Source organism: Paralichthys olivaceus, chromosome 11, assembly GCF_024713975.1.
Source record: "Paralichthys olivaceus isolate ysfri-2021 chromosome 11, ASM2471397v2, whole genome shotgun sequence".
In the NCBI taxonomy this organism is placed as follows: domain Eukaryota; kingdom Metazoa; phylum Chordata; class Actinopteri; order Pleuronectiformes; family Paralichthyidae; genus Paralichthys; species Paralichthys olivaceus.
In genome coordinates this window covers 2371608-2399059 of record NC_091103.1, presented here as the reverse complement: position 1 = coordinate 2399059, position 27452 = coordinate 2371608, and the positions used below count along the sequence as shown (strand labels likewise).

General features: G+C 44.8%; 2 protein-coding genes and 1 long non-coding RNA gene across 5 annotated transcripts in view; 2 read left to right on the top strand and 1 right to left on the bottom strand.

Moving 5' to 3' along the window:
* bcas3 (BCAS3 microtubule associated cell migration factor) overlaps positions 1-9368 on the top strand; it is a 258376-nt gene extending 249008 nt beyond the window's left edge. For both annotated transcript variants that reach the window (XM_069533987.1, XM_069533988.1), the window contains one exon: positions 7857-9368. In XM_069533987.1, the coding sequence (XP_069390088.1) occupies positions 7857-8005 (149 nt within the window). In that variant the 3' untranslated portion in view covers positions 8006-9368. The remainder of the gene's footprint in view (positions 1-7856) is intronic.
* Positions 9369-10018: 650 nt separating this feature from the next.
* Positions 10019-16849, bottom strand: LOC138411987 (uncharacterized). The gene is made up of 2 exons (XR_011244479.1): positions 16195-16849; positions 10019-12422 (listed from the first exon to the last, which is right to left on the bottom strand). It is a non-coding gene; the product is annotated as an uncharacterized lncRNA (long non-coding RNA).
* On the top strand, positions 16491-25449 carry tbx2b (T-box transcription factor 2b). 2 transcript variants are annotated; one of them, XM_069533992.1, is made up of 8 exons: positions 16491-16631; positions 16867-17697; positions 18496-18763; positions 20115-20261; positions 21356-21432; positions 21714-21883; positions 22525-23108; positions 23641-25449. In XM_069533992.1, exons 2-8 carry the CDS (start codon positions 17339-17341, stop codon positions 24088-24090), a joined length of 2055 nt encoding a protein of 684 aa, XP_069390093.1. In that variant the 5' UTR covers positions 16491-16631; positions 16867-17338; the 3' UTR covers positions 24091-25449. The 2 variants fall into 2 exon arrangements, with proteins under 2 accessions (XP_069390093.1, XP_069390092.1); XM_069533991.1 differs by having other exon boundaries at positions 20112-20261.
* The last annotated feature ends 2003 nt before the right edge of the window (positions 25450-27452 follow it).

The window sequence follows — 27452 nt, the reverse complement described above, 5'->3', positions numbered from 1 at the left end:
TTGTGTGTGAATGTGTGTATCTGATGTGTCTGTAGTACAACCATGACTGCATTTCGCCGCCAAAATCATTCGAAGGGCAAAACTTCTTCTGGCCTCATATCGTCCACTTAGTCATTCGAGGGCCGTAGCACACGGAGGAACTGCTGAAGGTACAGTAGCCAGTCTAGAAAGTTAGAAAACACAGTAACTTGATCACAGACTTATCACTGCCTCGAAACAACAGACCAACATTTTGTCCAAACAAACGAGACGCTCTTGGTCTGGATCAGATAAATTGTTGACTATTTGTAGCATTATAAATAGGATGGAAAGTGACATAGCATTAAACAATAGAAGAAGAGAGCGGCTCTCACGATTCGCCTCTGACGAAATAAAGTTTTTCATTTTCATGATCCGTCCTGAAACTCAACCAAGCAGCTGCTTCTGTAAACACGACAGTGAATGTCGCTAACCTTAACTAAGTACTAATTTTACTCAGAAAGCTGTTTCCCCAAAACATACTTTCTTATTTTAACGCAAACCAAAATAGTTTATTTTGTGTCCCAACCCAATGAAGCTTTAATCATTGAAACTGATTTCACTTGAAACCACAATTCAAAATGTTTATGGAGACCAGACAGATGATGTCGTTCCGCTGATCGCAACACGAGGACGAAAACACACTTCTATGTTTCATACTAGAGATTCTGTCAAACAACGCTGCCGTTGTATTTGAAGGACTCGGTGTGAATCTTATGAAGACAGAGAAATGTATTAATGGACTTTGCAGGGTCAGAGCTGCAGAAACATAAATCACCGAAACAGAGGATGTAATGATGCCGGCAAAGAGACAGGACAGAAAGAAATACAGTTAAAGATGTGAAAATCATTGAAATAAATCTGAGAATAAAAAACAAATAACTAATATCTATTGAGTATGTCTCGTGCAGGGATAGGCATCCTGACAGTTTTAGTAAGATTGCAGGAAACATCTTCAAGTGAAGTGCAGCGTAATGAGAAAGCTGCAGAGTCCGCCCTTCATTTCACTCAGAATGAGGTGTAACAATAGTAATGGTTCGTTTGGTGTCCGGACAGCGTTCGACAGTAGCTCCCCCTGTGTTCGACAGCAGCCTCGTGCGGCCCTTACCTTGGCGTGGTTGTGAGGCTGGTCACATGTGTGATGTGATGACGAGTGACAGCCTCCTGACGCTGTGCTGTCCATCAGTGTCCTCAGTGGACACCAACACCGGCAGAGGCTTTCAGCTGAGGCCGGCCCTCCCCTGTCAAAGGACATCAAACCACATACATGAGTTCAGGTTTGGATATTTCAGTGGGATTGTTCATGAAATGCTTACACAAGTACGTCTACTTGAATGTGCTCACTGTTGATGACTATCTTTTTTTAAAATGCTTATGTGAGCCGTACGTGATTGTTGCACATGTAGAAAAAAGACGGAAAGAAAAGCTGGAGGGTTGAACACCATTTATCCAAGCGATCGGTCCAGACATATATGTCGTGCTCCAGAGTCTCAGGTGAGGTCATATAGCATGTGATTGATCGTTTCCAAACTCATGAGTCAGGTTTTACATTTAAATGTCACTGGTCTGAACACATGGGGTTTTAGAGTTGTATCTTACCTGCAGTTGAATTCCGTGTAGTTTGTTGTATGACTGAATCTACAAAAATCATTTTCCACATTTGTTTGTTCCACGTGTTTATTCGACTTCAGTCTGGGCAGTTGTTATCTTTTGGTGCATGTCTGAGAGAAGCAGTTTCATACCGTGTCCAGTGTTGAGGCAGCTGCCGGTGCACTCTGGGTAAGTGGCCAGTCAAAGCCAGGGTCACCACTAGGTTTTCATTAGAGGCCTAATTCAAAGCGGCCCACGTCTGGTGTCGGGAGTGTCGCAGCCGGTTGTTGGCACCCTTTATAACACGCTCTAATGAGGAGCTGCTGGGAAAGTTGTGGCCGTTCATATGTACCTGGTGAAGCAATGGTGAGAGAAGACGAAGAGAACCTGAATCAGCCCCGTGAATCACTTACTTTCTTTTCATTTGTTCCTTAATCACGCAACCTGTTGAGTGTCATGATTCATGGAGCGAGCTGCCGCCTGTTATTTACCCTCTGGGGGTCAAGCTCGAGGCCGTCACGTGCTCTCGGCGGACCTGCCGGCGTACGGGCTCTGCGCTGTTAGAGAGTGGTTGCAGGTGCTTCAGGGCGTTTCTTTGCCTCTGTGATTAGTCAGGAGAGCTGCGGAGTGTTTGAGCGTCGGTCGAGGTGTTGATGAATCAAGGACTGCAGCTTTAACTTAAACTCCGGCCTCGACACCAGGGCCTTCTGTCAATATTTTCCCAGGTAACATATGAATGAACACAAACAGGAGCGATTCGTTGAGCTTGATCCGGAGCATTTGAGCAACGATAAACTTTAAGAGGTTTCAACATCCATCATGTGGCTCTGTTTGAACCCTGTCATCTTTTCTGATATCCTTTATATTGTGTGTGTGTGTGTGTGTGTGTTTCCAGCTGCATTCATGTGCGCTGGCCTTTACACAGCAGGGTGTGTTAAGCTTGGCTTTTCACAGTCCATCAGGATGATCTCTGGTAGATGTTAATGAGCTTTCCCACTAATGTGGACTGAGTCATCCAACTGGACAGCTTTCTAAGGATTGTGCAGAGCGAGGTCTCACATAGTGATGCTGTCATGTGTAAAACATCTGTAAGTCCCTATGTTAACGGTATTTCACATATATTATTTATGTGGTTGAACCTTGTATCTTAGGTTATAACGCACTACGACCAGACTAAAGCTCTTGAGTTTTATTTCCCACTCACAGCTTCACCAACCAGTTTGAATCATGCTGTAGTCTACAGCCCAACCATTGGTTTCATCATCAGTTCCTGTTGAGTTGGAAACCCATTAGTCATTATTTCCTCACCACAGTTACTCTTATCCTTCCTCATGGAGCCTGGCAACATTTGGGGATCGAGCATGTAGACTTTGTTCCTTACAATGTAATGAAGTTTGTCATTTTATTCCCAGGAAATTTATTTTTTTGTGGGGGGGATGTGATCATTGCTCTGGATTCAAAAATCATTTCCACCAGTGGGCCACTTTTTCATTTCAGTATCCCTGCAGGTGGAGACAAACGCAGGGTGTGTAGCGAGTTAAACTGTGCAGCTTATCATTATCTGTTCATTCATAAAAGAAACGGCTAAAAAACAAACTCCAGGTTATTTGCTGATGTCTTGAAACGTAACAGCATCATCACGTGACGAGAGAGAGAGAGAGAGAGAGAGAGAGGATAAAGTCCAGTTTCTTAGAAAACTAAATAACATCCATAAAAAAAAACATCCATTACAGTTTTCAGAATACCACCTGTGCTTACTACAGCTGCACAAACCCAGTCTTCTAATCCAGTGAGGGAGTAATAGCAACATTTAGGTTCCCTCATTTTCATTTTATTTGCCAAATAACAGAGTTACACAATTCATTCAAACAGTGGATCTATGGGCAGCTTTTTATTTTCCATGAGGGGTAATTTGGGGTTTGACCATTCGGGGTCCCGAGGACAGACGGGGGAGACTGAGATCGAACTGCCGACCTTCTGGTTGTTGGACGTCGAGCCACAGTTTCCCCAACTCAGAACCAAATCGTAACAAACCAAAGGTGTAAAAACATGACGTGCCTGTGAGGTTTTTTTTTTTTTTTTTTTTTTTTGCTAAAGCTAAAGTATTTGTTGTACTTTGCATTTGAGAGTAGATTTAGCCTGTGTGTTTGTATGAAAATGAAAGTGTGTACGCTGGCGTCTGTGTGTGTTTGTGTGAGAGTGTAAGAGGATTAAGGCCTGTTCGCAGCCGAGGGTGCACACTGGATCATTTCTGACCGCTCCCTCTGTATGTGCGACTGGCTGATGAGGTATTAACTCGCCACTGTGTCGTTATATGTGTCTCGGATTGCGCAACGACAAGTCTGCAAAAGCAGTCAGTTTTTCTCCCGTGTTCAATTCTGCCAAGACGACCTCCCACCCCTCCATCTGTGGCCTGAAAAACCTCCCCTGTTATCTCCAGCTGTGTCCACTGTAGTTTTACTGATAGCGTTTCTGACTCTGGATCTTTTAAAGTGTGGCCTCTGGTGTCCCGGCAGCCGTGCACAGTCCCTCACCGGCAAAACGTTGACCTCCGACGATCGGTATCTTGAGACGAAGCTTTTCTCGGTCAAGAAAGTTTTCTTTCAGTGACCTGTGAAATAATCTATGAGCTAATAATCAGGCTCTGGAGAAAAGACTGTTGACGTCTGAATAATCACAATCAAGATACTGCTTTCAGCTTTCATATTTTAAACATGTATAAGTTTCGCCATTTGAAAATGACATTTGTGAAGAAAAGCTGCTGTTTCACAACAAATGATTTATCAGCCAGCTCAGATCAGTTTAAAACCCAACAGCAGTTTCCATGTCCCCGCTGGCCTCCCTCCAGAACAGCATTATCTTTACATCAAGTTGGACAAAGCCAGCTATTAAATAACTATATTACTTTACCTACTGATAGCCCCGGAGGAAAAGATCACCAACATTAGAGCGCCGGGGGATTGTGTAGGGGGCGTGAGAGGTTAAGACATGTTGAATAGCTGGTAGTCATCACACAATGAGGTGGATTAGGCAGCACTAGAAAGGGCCTTTAGGGCTTTACTGGGGTGTTCAGCAGCTTACGGTGCCTACAATAACACTGCAGCTGGGCTAGAGGTGGGCGAAGGACCGGCACTTTACGGTCAGTGTGGTGGGAAGCTCGGCTGTGGGGTGAGAAACAAGGAGGGCAAGTTATTGAGAAATGATCGGCGGGTAAAAAGAAGCACGGCGGCGTCTTGCCGTAGACTCCCCGTGCCTTCACAAACAGCGCTGGTGTCGCATTGGGGCGCCAGTAGAGCTGAGGCGAGGAGTTTGGCAAATGAGAAAAGCACAGGGCTGCAGAGGAGAGGTTCAGTCTCCGTGGCTCCAGCACTTGTCTCTGCTTGCCTGCAGTTGTGGCTGGAAAAATGATATCATTTCAGATGACCCATATTCCTCCAGATAAACCTGTGGTGTGCACGGTGATACTGTGTGAACACGTGAGAGACAGAGAGTGTTCAGGATTAGACGGCTCGGCTTCAGATATGCAGACACGATGTTTTATAGCCGGTTAACGACATATATGCAGACTGAGCTCTTTATTAGCAACACTATGCTAACACTGGGTGGTTGTGGACTTTCCTCTGAGATTCTCCTCCGTGTTGAGCGTCACATCGTTCCTGCAGATTCGTCGGCTGCACATTCACGCCGCCGATCTCTCTATTCACATCGCAAAGGTTCTGCCGGAGGTCACTGAAGTTCACTGAGCCCACTGCCGTGTTCATGAAAGCTGATTGAGACTTGCACTTTGTAGCACAGAGCATTGTTGACCTCTCTCGTCACTGAGGTGTTTCCATCCGTACAGCTGACGCTCACTGGACGCGTGTTTTTTTTGTGTTCGGCTCCGTTCTGAGTGAAAACGCCTCGAGACTGTTCGTGTATAAAAAAACCCCAGCAGATCAGAAATAGACGAACCAGCTCGTCTGACACCAACAATCAAATGATGGGGTCAAAGTGAGATTCATGTTTCTTCTGCGTCCTGAAGCTCCGGACAAGCATCTGCAGGATTTTGTTTACCACACGTGATTGACTGACACGTTTAATAAGCACGTTTACGGGTTTTCAAAATACAAAGTTGTGTATTGTTTCTGCGTACAGTTCAGCGTCCCACCATTTTTACAACCCCATTCCCACCGAGGCACAATTTCAAACAAACACACTTCAACTTTTAATAACTGTATCTGAATTAAAAATATCTAGAAGAGACGGGAGGAAGAAATAAGTCGTAGAATGCCAACGGTCCCCTTGTGAAACCACGTTGTAATTCATTAGATGTGGATTTATATTTGGATCTGCACCAGATTTCACACACTCACAGATACAATCCATGAATTCTTTTCTGAGAAATCAATAAATATGTTGACAAATCTCACAAATACAGTGAAAACAAAATCATCACATCCTTCCACCAAGTTTCATGGTTATCTTTCTGTTGTTCTTACATAATCTTATAACAGATAATAACAAAGAATAAAACACTCAGGCAAAGTCAATAAATACCTTTAGACATAAATATATAAGACCCTTCCATTACAGTTGCTATATCAGTTGCTAGCAGTATTATTACTATTCTTTTTTATATCTCATGGAAGCGTCTTGCATTCACTTGAAAAGAAAAATTTGGGGGTTTGTTTTTTTTAAAAAATCTGTTTTTTGGACAATTTTTTTTCTTTTTTTCTGACAATTTTTTTTTTTTCTGTTTTTCGGACAAATTTTTTTCTTTTTTTCTGACAATTTTTTTTTTCTGTTTTTCGGACAAATTTTTTTGAGTTTTTGAAACAATAGACGCATTCATAACTTTATTGAGAGCTCGATGAAATGGAAACAAACATGACTGGCTTGTTTGGTTTAATCAGTATCTCGATAATTCAGAAAAAAAAAATTGTCCGAAAAACAGAAGAAAGAAAAAAATTGTCAGAAAAACTGAAAATAAATTTCCAAAAAACAAACCAAAAAATAAATTACTCAGAAAAAAAAAATGTTTCCAAGTGAATGCAATATGTTTCCGTAATATCTCGACTGAATAAAAATTGTGGAAGTTGCTAGAAACAACAACAGTGTTTGGCCCAATGAATCCCAACATGGCCTTCAAAAGAGCACAGTGAACCAGCAGTCTTCACTTCTGCTCTTTGTGGCGTTGGTGAATTAGGAGGCGGCTGCTGGGAGGGCGGGCGGGCGACAGGCTGGGATAACACCAGAGTGGCACATTGCGTGTTAGCCTGGATAATAACAGTGTGGTTTGTATTAGGTTCCCTGGGCTAAAGTTAGAAGCTCCCACTTCCTGCGTGCCCTCCGTGACAAAGAAAATATCCATATTAGCCTCTGAACATCTGCAGGACTTATTAAAGACGCTGTGGTTTTCCATCACTTCGCTAGAAATCTGAAAAGACTCTTAATATCGTTATCCCTGTTCATCTCAAGGTCACAGCAGTGGAATCATCCAGATAGCTTTGTAGACAGGTTTCCACTGTAGCTGCTTGTGCTACGTCCATCACATAATGTGACAGTATGGCTCATTTGTGCTGGAATATTTGTGCAAACACTTTCACTGCATCATGTCAACCTGTTTGTCAAGCTGATCAGACAAACCATCTCCTGTCGTCACAACAGACATTAAAACATGGAGGTTGTGCCAGTTGTATTTACGAGTGTAAAAGTAACCACATGTACGACTCCTGGTCTCCAAGCGACCTGGAGGAGCTAGTTCTGTCCTTACAGTCAAACCAAAATCAGTCCACGCTTCAAATATGTGTCTGACGGGCTGTCAAATGTCCAATATTCTAGATATATAACATATTTAATATATTTACACTGAGAGGGACAACAGATAAAGTTATTATATACGTGAAGGTATATATACGTGGGACAGGACCAACGGTTTCACACAGGGCTGTGCAGCAGCGAGCAGGGACGCTTGGCTCACGACGCAGACGGAGCGTGATCGTCCCTCCTCTATAATTTACTCCAGCAGTCGTCAGCCGTCACACTCATGGTTAAATCTTGTGTTTATAACCTTTAACAAAACAAACCAACCTCATGAGAACTGTGCTGACGTCCCACGGGATTTACTGTTTCACCAAACAGTCACAATAAGGAGACAGACAGAGTCGGTGCATGCAGGTCCACTGTTTGATTCACCTGTGATCGAGCCGATAGCACAAACTCAACATTCTCTCTCCCTCTCTCTCCCTCTCTCTCCCTCTCTCTCTCAGAGCTGCAGAGGGAGGGCAGCATCGAGACCCTCAGCAACAGCTCGGGTTCCACCAGCGGCAGCATCCCACGCAATTTCGAGGGCTACCGCTCACCCCTGCCCACCAACGAGAGCCAGCCGCTCAGTCTCTTCCCCACCAACTTCCCCTAGCATCCCACCCCCCACTCCCCCACTCCCCCACCCTCATCACCATCCAGCCCCACCTGACCCCCCCCCGCCTGCCTCCCACCCCCCCCTCTGTCCACCCGGCACCTCACTGAATCACACTGTGTGTTGAACTGAAACCAAATCACGCTTCTCTGTGTGTTTGGTGTTTTTCTCTCCTCATACAGCTGCTTACAGATCAGTGTGATCCCAGCTCCGTACAGTATTACACTTTATTTTCTTAGGTTGGATTTAAAGACTGATTCTTTTAACTGAAGCTGCCGGTGGCTGTTAAAGTTTGACCCTTTTTAATGCCACGATCATTCCCTGAAATGAAAATGTCTTTGCCCTCAAACTGAATTCGAGGCCTTGCACGTATTTATCTTTTTAAAGAAGTAATTTCAAAGATTAACAGCAACAAAATCTAAAGGGCAGGAAACTTTAAATACTCAGCTTCATCACAGAGTGTTTTCAAACAGCCGTGTTCTTTATTTCCAATCTTAGATTTTTAATTAGAGACTAGAAAATCCAGCAAATCAATCCGACCCTGCTTGTTACCTTGTTGAGTTGCATCACGAGCCAGAGTCCGGCCGTCCTCTCTCCTCTGCAGCTGACGTTTGCTCCCTCCAGAGTCTGCCATCATCCTCTGCTGTGTGTTTGAAGTTTAACGGCGGGCCTGTCGTCTGGACGAGCCGTACGAAAAAGGGAGCGCACGCAGGAGAAAAATGTTTATTCCAGTCAGTGACGTGTAGCAGCTCCTTTCCCCTCTGTGCGTGTTGCTGCTCTCATGGCCTCTGACTAGTGTTTTTGATTAAATTTGGTCTTTCATGCCTTTGATTTTCATGTAATTACATTTGACAAAAGATGCAGTAATGAGATGACACTATGACTAAGTGGCTGAAATAATTTCGATGTTTATAGTGTAATTGAGAGCTGCTCTGAAATCGTTTAAAATGTATTCCCCACGCAGCCTTTCCAGATAATAAACTTTGATTGAGCAGAGAAATAGAGGCTTGCATAGCTGTCATGCTGTATTTTTTACATTAGCAACTTTTGACCAAAATCTTTTTCCTGTCTCTAGTTAGAGATCTTTCAAAATGTTCTAGCTTTTACCCAGATTGACTTTGATAATCACAAATGTCTTTATTGAATACATGTATTTGTTCTGAGCAGAATGAGAATCGAAGGATCTGTTCACACAGGTATGAGTGCCGGACCGATGACCTGGCATGAATCTACTTGTTTTAACTTTGGAGGAAATGTTAACGGCCACATTTGATTTGTAAAATACTGACTTCTTCTTCTTTTTTCTTTTTTTTTTTCCTGCATTCACGCAAGTAAAAACATAATAAAGCCGGAGGAAATGAAACTGTCTGTCTTTTTTCTTGCTCTCCTTCTAATTGTGTTTTCGACCACAGCAGTGACCATCAGCACATAGTACCACTGGTAATTAGTACCATATTTTTAACAGGCACTTAAGTGTTGTTGTTAAAGGGACTTTTTACTGGCGACTTTGGTTCTTTGTTCTGAGGGAGAGGAGAAACAAGAGGACGTATTTCTTTCTCCGCTAATCAGCACAAACCTCGTGCATGTTTTTTTTTTTAAATGTGGTAAAATATTAAATGACGGAACTTTGAAGTGATTGAAATAAAATGAGATTAGTGACGGGTTATTTTCTCGTGTGCTTTATTTCATCTCATCAATGTGTTCAGAGGATAATGGTCATGAAATCAAAAGGGGTTCCTGCCCAGCTCTAATGGAACTTATCAAAACATGGAGAAATGGTTTCCACAGACAATTCGATGAATGACTTATTACAAGTTAATGGCTAAAACGTTTTGGAATTAAAAAACACTGAGCCCGTTTTATTAAAAAAAAAGAACGTGTGATAGAGGGTGAGCTGCAGAACGACACAAGCATCCCACAATGTGCTAATTGAAGAGTCCCTTCTGAACAAAGAGATAAGCTCCAGCAGGCAGGATGTGTCTGAGCCACTTGGAGAAGAAGAGAAAACTGCAGTCGGGGCTCCAAAGGTTTTATTTATTTATGTTCATGCAAACATTTTACATCGTTCAATATATTCCAAAGCATAAATGATAAATATGGATCATCACAGCTGCTGTTGATTTTGTCTTTTATGTCAGAAGTAATAATTGCATTTACCAAACAGAGCACACTCACACACTGTGTTCCTGTATAACAGTGAGACACTGACTCAGTATTAACTGGGGAGAAACCACAGATACTGAGATACTGAGGTTAAAACTGTGCTGAAGCAGAGTTGTCTCTCATTACCTGAGAGGGACGTGTCCAGTGAAGAGTCTTAAGACGACGAGAGTAAAACCCTCCTCGCTGCCTCGGGTCACTCTGGACGATAGGATACTCTCCCTGAAATGTAAATGGAGCAAACGTTGAAGTTTCCAGGTCCTGACATCCGACCACCTGCGAGGAAACGTGAGCCGCAGCTCGTGAACAAGAGAAACACGGCGGCACACTGAGTCGTGAAGCTGTTTGATTCAGTCACACGGATGATTTTAGATCTCACTCATCATGTGCATTAGCTCCATCAACAGCTTCAGACATTTTAAATGGAAATATATTATATGCAGCAGCAGCAGCAGCTCAGCACAACAGACTCAAACCTACTGACTAAAAGACCAGTTATATGAATAATGTTATATTTTAAACGACGGCAGGTCAGAGGCGTTAATAAGAGGAAAGCTGCTTTATGAAAACCTCGTTATCAGTCACTGTGTGTAACAGGGGTCATTATATCTTTACCATCTTCAACACCTCTCACTGTATTTGCCTTTATTTCTTTTTTTTAATAATTGATGCATTTTAACGTTGTGGCCTCCAGCAGCCCTGAGATAAATACTGTGTATTCCAAATTCAACTTTCACAACAGTTCTGTTCACATCAAATTACAGTTTAAATTAACACCATGAAATGTCTGAACTCACTGCATCTGATTTGTATCAGTTTGGATTATTTTGTAGCTCGAATCATAAAAAATCATACAAGAGGCCGTTTACGTGAAACCCTGCAACTCATTCAAAGATCGACCAGATATTCTATTTCTGAGCAACTATACCCTTTGACGTTTGATTGTATATAAATATGGTAGATTGCTCAACGCGGAAATATCAGCTTGGCTCAGTTCAGATGTAATAAATTAACTCTTCTGTCAGACGAAGACAAACCTGCTCAGAGAGAAACTGATTTAGAAATTGAAATATTACAGAATTATCTTTTAACGGATGATAGATGGCAGCATTCGATTTTATGACATATCCACGTGTATTTATTTGTAATTTTCGTTGCAGAAAATCCAAAAAGATTAAAAACAAGCAGCTACATTAATATACATAAATTAAATATGGGAGAAAATGCTTGGACTTGTCTGGTGTGTGGGACTTACCCTGATGATACCTCTACCTTTTACCATCACACCCTCGTCTCACTGAAACACCGTCCAGACCTGCGAGAGGAAAGATGGCTTAGAAACACCACGACAACACAAGGACCCATAGTTCGGTTTGTACGACCTGGACTCCGGATATATCTCAGCCCTGAGGTGTCGTCTTCACTTGTTTTCAGATTCATGTTCATTTTGAGTCAAATTCACAACAGTTTGTTTTCAGAGGGATCCTACGTGAGAACTACATAAATGGAGAATGATCACGTCATGTGGGGGCTGCATGTTATGAACTGCTGTTATTCTGCAGCAGATAATTCCAGTGATCAGTGGATCAGCCTGAAGGTGCAGAAGGAAACTCACACACAGGCTCAGGACTGGAGGCCTCGAACTCCACGTCAGGCATGAAACATAGAAACACGAAGGTGTGATGTTGATCCTGAGTCGCTGGACGAAGACGAGTTGAGTTGAATAAAAATATGATGAAGATGAAGCTGATATATTCTGAACTCTGTAATGATTAATTCATTGTGTAAACTGACGTAAGATACATCCACTGTATGTTCAGATCAATTAAGGACCAACTTCTTTAAATCACTTGATTCATTTTATGTTTTGAACCATGAATCCAAAAAATAATTTAAATCTTGCAGAAAATAAATCTTAATTATTAGGATTTATTAAAATATTTAATAATTTAAGGCCTCTGCGTTTTAAACATTCATAAAGATAAAATGTTATTATTCTGATTGACGATTTTTTCCCCCCACTTTTGACTTTGTGATGAGTTAAAGTATAAGTTATGTGGTTGTAATGCAGGAAAAGTGTGTGTGTGTGTGTGTGTGTGTGTGTGTGTGTGTGTGTGTGTGTGTGTGTGTGTGTGTGTGTGTGTGTGTGTGTGTGTGTGTGTGTGTGTGTGTGTGTGTGTGTGCGGCCTGCAGGTATCAGCCTCGGCTCCTCCGCCGCCTCGAGCCGCAGCTGCTGCTTCAGTTGCTGTCAACACATCTGTAAAACACACAAACACACGGAGCTCTGCTTTAACATTGCGTCTCCACGAACACCGCGAGGAACACGAGGAACCTGAGGAACCTGAGGAACCTGAGGAACCTGAGGAACATCTTCCTCTCACACAAACAGTCTCCTTCATCTCCAACACGCAGCTCATCAACACAAACAAATATCAACTCAAACTGATTTAATTGCGATTTTGCGCAAATTAAATAAATCTATTTCCAAAATGCGCATTTTGTTGTTTTGTTTTGTTTTTTGATAATAGAAAAAAAAAGATCTCAGGAGGAAATAAACGAACACGGAGGAACGAGATGAAATAACATCCAACAGTTTATTAAACAATCTGCTAATTATAAATCTATTTTTAGATTCATTCTCGTGAGCACAGGCCTTTTGGTTTGTTCAGAGCACAAACATATTTTCAGCTTCGGGGGAAAAATTATAAACAACTGATATTTGCACTAATGTGATTTTTAAGAACGTGATGAATCGAATTTGTTTTAATAATTCTCATTAACTCATTTTAATGTAACGTGCGATGCACGCACACAGGAGGATTAAATCTCTCTCTGGAGCTGTGTTTTTATAAAAGCAGGTGTTTGTCTGCAGGAGGCCGCAGAGGACAGCTCTCATCAGGACAGGAATCATTACAGCTCCCTGTCACGTCTCTGACACGATGAAGACTTTCACTCTGAGTCTGTGGAGGTGCAGGCTGCTGCTGGAGCTGCGACTGTGACAGCTCTGGCTCACTATAGCGCCCCCACTTGGTGGTCTACCTGTCTGTCAGGCGCATCTGCAGCCTCCACAGAGCAGCGCGGTAACACATCGGACTCATGCCGGGGAGCAGATGAGTGAACCCGGCTCGAGGGCTGCCAGGTAACTGGATCTGAGTGGTTGTAGTTTGTGATTGAGTTTGTCATGAAGTCATGTCCGGAAAAAAATGTTTGTCTTAAAGTCCCGGTCACTGTATTGTTCCAAATAAGATGATAGTATGATACAGTGTGTGTGTGTGTGTGTGTGTGTGTGTGTGTGTGTGTGTGTGTGTATGTGTGTGTGTGTGTGTGTGTGTGTGTGTGTGTGTGTCCTGGGGAGGGGGTTGGGGAAACATTTTTGCTTTTCCTACAAGTGAGAACTGATATGTTTAATTTAGCAGAGTGAACTGTAGGAGTTGGGGGAAGTGGAGGAGATGAAGGAGAGGAGGAGGAGGAGGAGGAGGGCTGCCAGTAGTTGCAGCACAGAGAGGAGGAGGAGGAAAAGAGAAAAGGAGGAGGAGAAGAGGAGGAGGAGGAGGAGGAGGAGAGGGCCGCTGGTCGCCGGGTTTCCATGTGACAAGGGGAAATATGAGGGACTTTGACAGGTCTTAAACGGTCTGGCGCCAAGGCCTCAGTCTAGCCGCTAAATATAGCCGGAGAGATGATGCAGGGAGATGGGAGGAGAAGATGGAGCGATGAAAGGAAGAAAGGAACAATGTCGAGGGGAAGAAGAAAATAACAATACTCAATTATAGACGAATATGGTGAAAAGTGTCCCGTTCTGTTGTAATTAGAGCGTCTCTGGCTCGGATCACTGACACTGCGGCCAAATCACAAGCAGAGACGCCGTTGACGCGCATTTTCACATGTGCACCTGTGTTGTGTTGTTCTGAGAGGACGCGTCAAGGACACTGACAAACTTCAGTGAACTTCCCGGTGTGTGAGACGCGCCGTGCCAGCACTTCGTTCGCTTCACAACCTCAGAGCCCATGTCTCAAATCTATAGGCCTCCTTAAACTATTTCAGTTTAACCTCTTTCTGGGGTTTAGATAATTAAAAATGTCAGTATGAATTAATTGACGTGTTTGTTATTCAATTAGCAACGTAGGAAAAAGTCAAGGAGTAAAACCAAAACTTTGAATGTTTCCAAACTTCATTTTGCGCACTTTCTTTCCCACTCCTTGTTGCTCTCTTCTCACCAAAACAAAGCCCAAGCAGCAAATGTTCATGTGTCTGTTTCCCCGACACAAAGCATAGGCCTCTGTTGATCTGTCAGTACACTGCTCCCTCCATGTATGTAGCAGCAGCCCAGTCCTCCTTCCACCTAATGACTTTTAAATCGCGCGTAATTGAGATTTCTGTACCGCTGAGGGCACAGAACAAATAAATGGTGAGTAATTTGCACGAGCATTATTGATACAATTATCCAGTTGAGTATTCCGGTTGAAAAACTGTTATCCACCTCCATATGCTGCTAATCTGTTTTCTGTCCCATGTAAAGCTCAGTGCACGCGGCTCCAGACGTCTGACAAGCCGCTGCTGCTGCAGCCGCGCTCCCTGTCATTTCACAAATCTCAAGTTGCAGGATTCCAAACAAGTCAGCTGTCCGAGCGAATTATCACAGATGCAAAACCACAACGCGCATCTGAAGGAACCTGCGTGTGTGCGTAAAAACATTCTTCCGGATGTGACATTTCTCACGTGCAGCTGCTGCTCACACACCTGGATGGAAAACACACTTCCTCGCGGTGTGGCGGTGCACTGTGGCTGCTGCCGGTGAGGACTCTGCGAGGAAGAGGTACCGGTGTCTGTGTGTATGTGATGCGTGCTGGGCCTGGAACACTTACTGTGTTCACTGGGGTTGCACTGCGCCATGTTATGTTTGCAGCTGCGCCTGCTCCCTGCCCCGGCCTGCGCTCTTTACGCATGGCTGTATCAATCTGATGGAAGCCGAGCAACAAGTGTGTAACAAAGTGGAGATGTGCAAACATTTCATGGTCTTAAATCACATAACGTGCTGTGTCTGACACACGAGTGCGCGCTGCTCAGACTCTCTGGGGGGGAGGTGTTTCTGGGTCGCATTTAAGAATCTCATTTTTAATATTATTTATTATTTTTTGCAGCTTTATATTTTTGGAGCAGTGCGTAAATTTGAGTTTTCACTCTGTGTTTTATGTAACCGTTGAATAGATGATATGTTTTTTAGTAATAAGGGTTTTAAATATATAATTGGAGACAGTTTTATAGCCAGCAGGGCTGAGTTACATGGGTTAGTAAGGAAATGCGTGACTGTCTCAGACAGTGTCATTCAGACGGATTATCACTTTTGTTTCAGTTTTAGTTGAGATGACGCCTGTGGCCGACCACACGGTTCGTCCTGCCCGGAGAGAGCAGCTGCTTACACCAGGAAAAAAACCCACTTCGCATCGGACACGGAGTCATGACTGAGGCGGAGGAGGTGGAGCGGGGCCGCGGATGAGGCTGCTGAGAGGCCGGAGGCGCTCACACATGCAGGACTTCAGGGTAAATAGAAAGAGACAAGAGACTGTTCTTATTGTGACGCATCAGCCGACTGGCGCCGAGCGGCTCTTCAACAAACCGAGTCCGTGTTCATCAGGAGCTGCGGCGCTGGATTCCTCTGGAGGAGCGAAGCTGGAGACTGGAGGAGCCCCCCCACCACCTCCTCCTCCTCCACCACCCCCTCGCAGGAGTCCCGCACCGTGCCCGGTCTGACTAAGTCCAACCTGCCGGAGATCACACGGCACCACGGCCCTGCCGGTCCTCCACTGAGCACTAAATCATGTCATCGCTGCGTGTGCGATGTGGAAACAAACTACACACACCAGGGAAAACTCCAGAGTCACACAGCCCTGCAGAATAATATAATAAAACCTGTAACACACTCCATTATTTAAGCTCCTTCAACCCAAATACAGATCGAGCTGTGCCACGGAGTCTGGCAGAGAAATAAAACTTTGTTTGCAGCCAAACAAGGAAGAGAAGTGAGCACTCACCGCTTCTCCTTCTCCCTGAGTTTTCTCTCAGAATTCATTCATCATCATTCATCTGGTTTTTCCCTCCACGCAGCAGCTGGCTTTGTGTTTTCCAGCCCCGGCTCTGTGACGCTGCCGCCGCTGAGGCTGCTGCTGCCGCGGCCGCTGCTCCCCCGTCAGCCCGATCAGCGCCGCGCACAGATATCTGAGGAACCCGGGGCTGTGTGAGCTACACGCCGCTAACGGAGCCCGGGCCAGCGTCAGAACAGCCGAGAACTTGGAATGATTACGAGTCTGTTGTTATAGAGAGACCGAGAGGCAGAGGGAGAGAGAGCGGCTCTTTGGAAGCATGTCCGGACTGTAGCGCATGAGCTGCGGGTGGAGGAGTGACTGTGCTGGGCTGTTCTGACAGACAGGGGTGGAGAGGTGGAGAAGTGGAGCTGCTCCTCTCTATAAAGGTGAGTTTTAGGACAGTGGACAGGTTGCTTTCTCCGGAGGCGACATTGTAAAAACGCAAGCCGAGAGAGGTGATGCCTCCACCGGCCAAGAACTGAGGGCTGACCCGGTGTTTGGCTTGGAAATGGGGGTGGGATTTCCCGATCTTTCCTGTCATTGGTTAATATTTTATCCTGTTGACATGTTTTCTTACTGCTAATGCTTCCGACACCTTCTTGTCCCCCCCTCCTCTCCTAGAGTCTGGCCGGAGCTGTCAGAACCACGCCTATAGGGGCCCACAATTGGTCCAGAAAGCGTAAAATCAGCAATCAAAGGGGCTTGGTTCATTAGTGTTGGGGATGGAGGCAGGAAGGACATGTGAGATAGTCACAGATCTGCAGTGAACGGGGCCACATCTCTCCAGTCAGTGTGGGATGACTGAAGCACAGCTCGTTTCTCTAAGAGGCACAGCTCCAAGCCGCGCTCTCCGCGCACAGCGCCGCTCACACTGAGGGACTCGGCGGAGGAACCAAAGGGAAGAAACGCGCCGACAACAACTCCGGGCTGTTTTGTCTCCACTCCGGTTACGCGTTGTGACAAAGCGGCCGTGCTCCTCTGTGCGGCTTCACACACATTAACTGCTCGCCAAGCGCGGACCTACACCGGCTCCAGGTCGGGGGAAATACCACTAAAATATCCATTATTTCACTTGTTTTTTGTGGATGCACCGATGAGAGATCCAGTTTTCACAGGGACTGCAATGGCATATCACCCTTTCCACGCACACCGGCCGACCGACTTCCCCATGTCCGCCTTCCTCGCGGCCGCGCAGCCTTCCTTCTTCCCGGCGCTCAGCCTGCCTCCCGGGGCGCTCACCAAGCCCATCTCGGACCACGGCCTGGCCGGGGCGGCGGAGGCTGCGCTCCACCCGGCCCTCAGCCACCATCAGGCGGCTCATCTCCGCAGCATGAAGAGCCTGGAGCCCGAGGAGGAGGTGGACGACGACCCCAAAGTTACACTGGAAGCCAAGGATCTTTGGGACCAGTTTCATAAACTCGGGACGGAGATGGTTATTACCAAGTCCGGAAGGTAAGAATCAGCCAGAACTATAATCTTTTCATCTCTTTTTTTAATTTTTTTAAATATTTTGCACAAGCAGCCGGACATTTGTCTGCATATGTGCAGAGATTAAAAAAAACATAAGACAAGTTTAGAGCAGCTAAAAAATCCCTTTACTCGGGTGATTCAATGGCAGCTTGTGCGCCAGGGCCTTCGCTGTATTCCACCAGCGATTATTAGTCTGATCTGCAGGAATAAAAACACACAACGATGATATATCTCCACCTCGTATCATGCAATAAAAATATCGACTCTGACTGGAGGTCCAGCCCAGAATGTTGCTGGCTTCTCTTGTGAATTAAGCTCCGTGATATTTCTGGATATTTGTGATGTTTGTTCAAACTGATCGAGGGAAATATTTGTGGTATTTTTTTGGGGGGAAACTTGAGCCGAGCTGTAGTTTTATCTCTCAAACTGCAGCTTCTGGTTTTTATAAACACACTGTCACTTCAAAAAGCACCAACGTGCCCATAAATATAAGACTCAGCTTTGGAGTGTAGGCTTGGACAACACACACACACACACACACAAACACACACAGGCTGACAGAGACAACACACACACACACACACACACTACACTCTGGGGCCTAATTGCGTGCAACGACTGGAGAATAATTTCTGACAATTACAATATTTCCACTTGTCGGAGCGTCGTGGTTTTTTCCTGCGCCCTCACTGCGTCTTTTGTCAAACTCTGATGTGCTGTTCTGTTTGAATCACTGCGTGTTGACTCCTCGCGTGTGTGTCTGTGTGTGTGTCCGTGCAGGAGGATGTTCCCCCCGTTCAAAGTGCGAATAAACGGCCTCGATAAAAAAGCCAAATACATCCTGCTGATGGACATCGTGGCGGCGGACGACTGCCGCTACAAGTTCCACAACTCCCGCTGGATGGTGGCGGGCAAGGCCGACCCGGAGATGCCCAAGAGGATGTACATCCACCCGGACAGCCCGGCCACCGGCGAGCAGTGGATGGCCAAGCCTGTTGCTTTCCATAAACTCAAACTGACCAACAACATCTCAGACAAACACGGATTTGTGAGTATAACCAGTGTTTATTTTTCGGGGGGGGGGGAGTTTCTGGACTCGTCGCTTCTCGTGGTGCTCCTGCTGCGGGAGGTGTTTGTAGGAGCAGACGGGGACGGGCTGTGTTTAGGTGTTTTCAAGTTCAGATTAAAATTTTATGAGGAATGTGAGGTTAAGTGGCAGCAAAATAATGGTGCTGCACAGCGAGAAAATAAAAAAAAAACTGGGGGTGAATAAATCAGAGCATGTGTGCAGAAATCAAACTTCTGCAGGGGAAATTAGGAAGAGGGCAAAATATTTATTTCCACCCCTTTGAAAATCGAGCCAATAATAAAAATGTATATTGTCTCGGTTTAAAGATGAATTAATGATGGTGCTGCTCGAGCTGTTGACACTGACATACACTGAGCTTATGTTTCCTCAGAGCTCTACACAATATTATCATTTCCCTCTGCTGCAGCTCAGGGCCTGTGGCTGGAGAGCAGGGCTGCTCCCCCTGTCTGCTCATTTTGTGGCTTTTATTGGGAATCATTTTATATATTTTTCTCTAATATATAATATAATATAAGGTGAGCATGTAAATAAAACCTATTTGAGCTGAGTGTTTGTAAGGAAGGAGGATTAACAAAAAGAAAGAGACAAGTGATGTGAAATGAGCTGGCACAATCACAGTATATTATAATATAGGCTATAATATAATATAAACCTATTGTGTTAAATCATATATAATGTATATCTATGTATACATGTAATTGTGTGGTTGTATTTTGTGCATAGGCTATACTAGGTCTGTAGTGTTGTGTGTGACCTGGATGCTGTATTGTCTGTAGATGTTTGTGAAATACTATTATTATGTTTGATGGTAATTTACATTTGTACCGTGTATTTTAGGTTATACGTTATTTCCCACGTGTCTGTGTGCAGTGATAGGAAAGAAGAAATGTTTAATTATTATAGTAAATTTCGTTGTAATGTGAAATAATAGATATAATGCTTGAGCAGTGTGTGATGTCTGCGCTGAAATTCAAATGAATAAAACAGTGGGGATGTGACGCTTTGGAAACTAGATCCAGTCAAATATTAATTATATATATCTAAATATAAATATATATATATTTGCATTTATATATTCCTGTGTGTTTCTGAGCCCTCGTGACAACATGTGTGGCCTGGTCCGGATTTTCACTTTGCTCCGCACTAATTACACACAAGTCTGCTTACACAGCAATTATAACAGCAGCGCTAACAATGGGGCTGATGCGCGTCCACGTTCACTGTGGACACTTCTAACAGCGGGGCCGGGGACAGGTCCTCTCCGCAAGGCTCACTCTCTCCGTGTGTGTGTGTTTTGTCACTGGAGCAGACCATCCTGAACTCCATGCACAAGTACCAGCCCAGGTTCCACATCGTGCGGGCCAACGACATCCTGAAGCTCCCGTACAGCACCTTCCGGACCTACGTGTTCCCGGAGACCGAGTTCGTGGCGGTGACCGCGTATCAGAACGACAAGGTGCGTGTCCTCCTCTCGCGGTTGTCCCCCCCCCTCTCTATTGTGAAAAAAATAAAATGTCCTACATGCATGCGTCCCCTCCCCCCACCACCGCCACAGCCCCCGAAGACTTAATCTGATTTTGTAGGTCGCCTAATTTCCCTGCAGAGGACTCCCGTGTCCCTCTTGATTTATTTAATTGCTGTTTCTGCCTGGTTCGTGAGTGCACCGTGCGTTTCTCACCCAGGATTCCAACCTGTGTCCTGTCTGCTGCTCACGAGCTCCTGCCTTCACCACAAGTGAATAAATTGGGCGTGTAAATGCTGCACAGTGTTGTTGTGGTGCATCGGCATCGAACCCAGATTCACACGTCTCCTTTTTTTTTTTTATCCGTTTGTTGTTTTTTTTAAAGGTGACCCCGGTGACCCTTTCCTTAAGAGAATGGCCTTTCCAGATATCTGTATCTGTGTTTGTTATAAGCCCAGTCTCGATCCTCCTCCGTAGCTGGAGCTTGTGTCCAGTAGGGTCGGGTTAATGTGTGTGTGTGTGTGTGGAGGGGGGGGGGGTCCTGTTGTAAAAGTTTATGGCCAAGAGTCACAATCGATTACAAGGCATTTAAGAGGCTGGTCACCCTGCAGCCAGGCACCCGGGCAGATGTGGCAGAGGCCTGAAGCGCCTTCTCCAAGGGCTACCGAGGGGCTCCAGGAGGCCCCTGCCGGCTCGGTGCCCGTGCGTGGGGAGGCCCATCAGGACACATCGTGGAGCAGCAGTGATCCAAACCACACTATTAATTATTGATAAGATAGTCATCTGTTCGAGTAGTGCTCCCTCTGCCTCGGGTTTTTTTTTTTTTTTCTGGGGGAACTGAAGCTCATGTGGCCCCACAGAGAAATATTTCGTGGCAGATCTTCTCTCCAGGGGCCAATGAGAATAACGCCCCATCTTTACGCTTTTTATTAATAATGCAGACCCGCTCTCCTCCGTGGCTCCTGTCCAACACGTTTCTGCAACACATTGTTTTATGTGGGAGTCAGGTGAAGACAAAGGACTCGAACTGTGGCTCAGGGCTCTAACGTGAAGTGTGTGTCTGTGTGTGTCTGTGTGTGTGTGGACAGATTACGCAGCTGAAGATCGACAACAACCCTTTCGCGAAAGGATTCAGAGACACGGGGAACGGAAGGAGAGAGAAAAGGTAACTGTGACAGACACCTGCAGAGTGTGTGTGTGTGTGTGTGTGTGTGTGTGTGTGTGTGTGTGTGTGTGTGTGTGTGTGTGTGTGTGTGTGTGTGTGTGTGTGTGTGTGTGTGTGTGTGTGTGTGTGTGAGTGTGTGTGTGTGTGTGTGTCCACCATCTCTATTTTAAAAGCTCATGGTGTCACAATGCAAAAAAAAAATCCCCCCCCAAACATTATTATTACTAGAATTAATATTAATATTATTATTATAATTATTAACGTTATTATTATTATCACAGGAAACAGCTCACCATGCCGTCGCTGCGGATGTACGAGGACCAGTGCAAGGCGGACCGGGAGGGCGCAGACTCGGACGCCTCCTCCAGTGATCCTCCGGCGGGCAGGGACGCCGTCCACTCCCCGCTGGGCGCCGGTTCCAGCCCGCTGAGGTTCAGCAGACCGAGTCGAGGTGAGATAAGAATCCTGCAGAATGTGCTGGTGGTGTTTGCGCTGAACGGATGTCTGGACCTTGAGCTGAAACCGTTTTTTAAAATGCACATATACATTTAAATGCAATAATCAATTTTTGTATAAATGTAGTAATGCTATTAAATTATTGTAATTTAATATAAGTAATGCTGCTGTCATAGAAATATAATAATTAATTTTTAGAAGCCTAATTCTTATGTATAGATGAACAAACCGTGTTTGGTAGATAAACACATTATTATGTAACTAAAAGTTAAAGACATTAAATTTAAATGTCCTATATACAAAATTCTCACGAGGGTTAGAGATATTTTAATACCATTAGTTTGATGTGGATATTTCTTATTTGAGTTTATTTTCATTTGGTCTGATCCCTCTGTTTTATTGCCCTTAATTAAATAATTTAATAACTGGTTTCATTAACAAAGTCTAATTGGCCCTGTACTTTATTTGATTGTTCTGATTTTGCTGATAATTACAAATTAAAACTCAAACCTGGTTTGACATATAACAAGCTCTTAAAAATAAAAATGCTGACCACCAAGCTGTGTGTGTGTGTGTGTGTAGATTACTAGTGATGAGGTGAAAAATACTTCAACGTAGTTCTTGTACTTCTTGCAGACGACAAAACGTGCTCTGACAGCGAGCAGGAGCTGGAGCATCATGACGACCACTGCACCGCCTCCAACAGCCCAGGTCCTGAACCCGTGTCCCCCTACAGCTCCAGGTGTGAGGACCGCGTGCGGGACAGGCCCAGTGCAGAAAAGAAGGACGACTCCGTATTCAATATAAGGAACCTTGAGAAGGACAAAGCAGAGAGCAGGCACAGGAAGGACACCACAGATGCACTGACAAAGGACTCAGAGTCAGGAGGCATTGGTGCCAGTAAGGACACGTTCTCTCCTCTCATGGTCCAGACTGAGAGCCCCTCGCACTTCAGCCCAGGCCACTTACAAAGCCTGGCTCTGTCTGGCCTGCACAGTCAGCAGTTCTTTAACCCTCTGAACACCGGATCACCGCTGTTGTTTCACCCCGGGCAGTTTGCCATGGCCCCTGGAGCCTTTTCTGCTATGGGAATGGGGCATCTTTTGGCCTCTGTATCGGGAGTAAGTGGTTTGGAAAATGGCAGCCTCTCCGCCCAGGGCACGGGAGGAACCCCCAACCCCTTCCCCTTCCATCTGTCCCAGCACATGCTCGCCTCACAGGTAAGGAAGGTCATCCAGTCAGAAAATGATTCGGTTTGCTCGTACACCTGTAGCACTGAGCGCTTGTCGGAGTTTACACAGGATTAGATGTCACTTCTTAAAAAACAAACCTGTGTATATCAGCCTGCACAGCACAGCATCAGAAATACTCTCTTGAATCAGAGGTGTGTTTAATTTGCTGCTGAAAATAAGTTTGAGGATTAAAGTATAAATACTTCATGTTTTTGCCGCCTGCTAACGTGTATTTGTATGAAACACGAGGCTGTAATAAAAGGTACTCAACAAATAAACCGTCTTCACATTTTATCAGGCGTCTGTGAAAAGACTAAAACTAATTTAAAGCTCAAACATTTGTTGCTTTCGTCACAGATCTGACTTTTGTTTCCACAAAGATCTGAACTGAATAATGTGAGGGAACAATCTGTCGTGTGTTGGGATGTATTGGATGTTACTAATTTGATTACTCGACAAGTCAAGTGGAAATAATGATGTGTACAATTCTGACTCACATCTTTCCCCTTTGTTTTTGCAGGGCATCCCGATGCCTCCGTTCGGGGGTCTTTTCCCGTACCCTTACACCTACATGGCAGCTGCTGCAGCAGCAGCGTCCGCCTCTGCCCTCCCCACCACCAGCACCTCCAGCCCACTCTCCCGGAATCCCTTCCTGGGCTCGTCCCGGCCCAGGCTCCGCTTCAACCCTTACCAGCTACCGGTGTCGCTGCCTCAGAGCTCCAGTCTGCTCTCCACCGGCCTGCCCAGCGGCCTCAACCCAGGCTCTGAATCCTCCAAACCGGGCAGCAGAGAGGCCAGCCCAGCCCCGGAGCACCACAGCAACCACAAGACAGGAGGGTCAAGTGGAAGGGACGCATCCTCCAAAACCTCCATGAAGGACTCAGTGAATGAACTGCAAAGTATCCAGAGACTGGTGAGCGGCCTGGAGGGCCAGAGGGAGCCCTCCCCGACTGCTGACTCCCCCAAGTGATGAAGAGTCTCTGTTTAGGACAATGTCTTGGCTTGAATACCAGAGGACTATACGTGCATATGTCCTGTACAGCACATTACAGAGAGTGGGATGAGGGTTTGACCAATAAGGGTCAGTGACGGCTGATTACTGATGTTTTTTTGGAACAGAGCTGCAGATTGAATGAAACAGTCCATATAATTGAATTTTTACCTTTTTTGAATTCACAAGTATTGAAGGTTTCCTCTTGAGCTGACCTGTTAAAAGAGCGGAGAGCATGTCAGAGAATATTTGGACTATCATCGGACTCTTCCTTGAATCCCAGTGTTTAGAGTTAGCAGGCTGACCACCCAGGGAACTTCTGGAGTTCTGTCTCTGTGGATGGAATAAAACATAAATCGACACTAATTTATAAATAAGCCTCGTTAATCAAAAGTGCAAATTATTACTAAAGAGAGTATAACACTAAATGATCATGACGATATTATTGAATAAAAGTCGCAGGAAGTGTCACAGAGAGAGACACTTATCATTTCCACTACAGCAGATAATGCAGTGACAGGTTCACCGTGTCCTTTAAATCAGAGTCAGTATCGGCCCCGCATATCGGTGTCACCTGCCGCAGAGCCCCGCAAGCTCCGGCTGAGCCGCGCACCGCAGAGAGTGCGTGTTGACCGCGGGTTGACGTGAAGCCTCTGAGCAGGAGCCATGGTCGAGTCTCAGCTTCGTCCAAAAAACTGTGTTTGTTTCCAGGCCCGATGATTTCAACGGGATGGAAAGTGAAACGACCCGTTTCTCATTTCATGCCAGAAAAAAAAAATATATAAAAATAAAAAAAAATGTTTCTGAAATATTTATGTAATTAAGAATAAAAACAATCTGTAAATAAAGCTAAGATCCAAGAATATGCAATTGGTATTAATTTATTCAAGGCTGTATATTAGCGTGTATATATTTGGAATTTAACTCGTTGCTTTTCCCTCTCCTCCTCCTCCTCCTCCTCCTCCTCCTCCTGCTCCTGTCCTCTCATTTTTCATGACCATATACTGTAAATTAAAGCTATTTAGCGCTTGTTGGTTTGACAAACTGTATGAAGCATCGCTGGTTTTTTTAGGAGACGTGTGTGCCATGTTTTAGTGTCTGCATCCACCGACAAATACAGAGGAACAGAGCGAGAGCTCCACATGGATTCAAAAACACCTCAGGTTACTTCACTCCAGCCAGGAGACGGTCAAAGCGACTCCTCCTGTGGGCGCGTCATTCATATCTATTCATAAATATATTTAAAGATGAAAGTATCTTGTTTATGCTGGTTGTCCGGGTATTTTTTTTTTTTTTTTGATTGTCTCACAATTTCAATAAAAAATCGTTGTGCTGAAAGTTTGCGTATCATATTATTATTATGATTATTATCATTATTATTATTATTATTATTATTATTATTGCAAAGCAGCTGTTGGAATTAGAAGAGCTTTTTTAATAAAGTCATCTACACACACACACACACACACACGCGTGGGCCAGGAGCGCCCTCTGTTGGACACATGTTTAACAGGAAAGATGTTGCTTTGGCCACTTTTGAGAATAAAATATTGGATTAAATTCACGTCATTAAAATGAATTTAAATCAGATGGTTTGAATTTGCGGGTGATTTTTTTTTTTTTTTTGTTGGGCCGCAGGTTGTTGTGTGTTTCTTACTGTGAGCAGCGACAGGCTGGATATTATTGGATGTATGGAGACAGGAGCAGTGACAGTATCAGCTCCAGTTCATTTTTATTTATGTTCAGTCTGTGTCTGTGTCGTCCAGCTCTATTTCGAGCGGCTCCTCAGTCAGCCAGTGTTTCCTTTAGTATTGTGTGCCCGGCGGTATTTTTAGCAGGAGCCCGGTGATGTAAGTATTTATAGGAAGAGCTTTCTCTGCTGCACACACACACACACACACACACACACACACACACACACACACATCCTCTGCAGCCGGACACACACTCTGTAAACTGGCCTTTTTACCTCCTGCACCTCCGCTGCGTCAGAGGAGGCGAACACACTTTTGTGTCATGATGTAAACGGTGTGCACGTGTGTAATAAATAATATTATCATAGTAACATGATGTCTGTCGATTTTCAATTGTAAAAAAAATAAATATATATTTATTTTGTGTATTCACCCCCCCCCCCCCCCAAAAAAAAATATGTGTGTGTGTGAGACAGAGAGAGAGAGAGAGAGAGAGAGAGAGAGAGAGAGAGAGAGAGAGAGAGAGAGAGAGAGAGAGCACGATGCAGCAGCAGCAGCATCATTGTGTGTGATGGACTGTGTGTATCTCGGTTTAAAGGGTTAAGCAGGGGGGAGCTCAGGGCAGCAGACAGCCTTTTGTCCGGGACCCGGCGCCTGTCGCCTGCCTGCCGGCCACAGCCTCCACACCGCCCCGCTTCCTAATTAGAGTCCCCCTCCTCCTCCTCCTCCTCCTCGTCCTCCTCCTCCTCCCCTTCTTCTTTATTTTCTTTTCTTTCTGCAGCGATAATCACAAAACTCTCATTCTATTACAGCGGCCATTGTTGCCACTCTGTTATCTTCAATTAACAGAGAGAGCGACTCGACCTCTCACTCAGGGAGAAAAGAATATTAGTAGAGTATTTGTCTAAATCAATCAGTCTATGAGTGATCAATAGGCTCCCGTGGAGGCCCTATGGATCATAACTAATGGCTGCTGACGGCGTGGGGTAAAAAGGCCAAGATTATTCACAACTTTGTTAAATGATCAGTGCAGGCCTGTATTGTTGCCGGAGCTGTTGCACAGTTTGTTTGAGCAGAGGAGACAAACAGCAGCTTCCCTGGTTTTCACTGTGTCAAACCTAAACACCCCCATCACTCTGCACGGCTGCTCTGTGCATCGCTCTCCTTAATGGATGTAGAGAGTCACATTATGATGCATTCTGGGAGAAACACCCACTGCTATAACCTGTAACATGCTCCCTTTTTTAATTTATGTAATTATACATTTAACAGACGTAACCTGGGAGATATGGAATCGGTTTTAATAATAATAGATGTTTATGAATATAAATATGGTGTTGGAGAACAGCTCAATACTTTTCTTCACAACTTTGAGGTTTAATTTTCATGTTGTGCAGATGTATAATTGTTCTGTACATGTCTGGAGGTTGAGTAAATCACATTATTAAAGCTGAGCACCTGTGTGTCGGGTCAGTTCAGGATCTGAAGGGAGCAGTTCTGCAAACCTCTGTGCGAAGCTGCAACAAGTGAGGTGCTCTGTGTTTGTGAATGAGAGGCCAGTGTCGGTGCAGTGTATCAGTCTGACAGTGCTGGGAATCAGCCCAGGAACCTGCGTGGTGTCCACACAGTGAGTATTGTTGTGCTGCT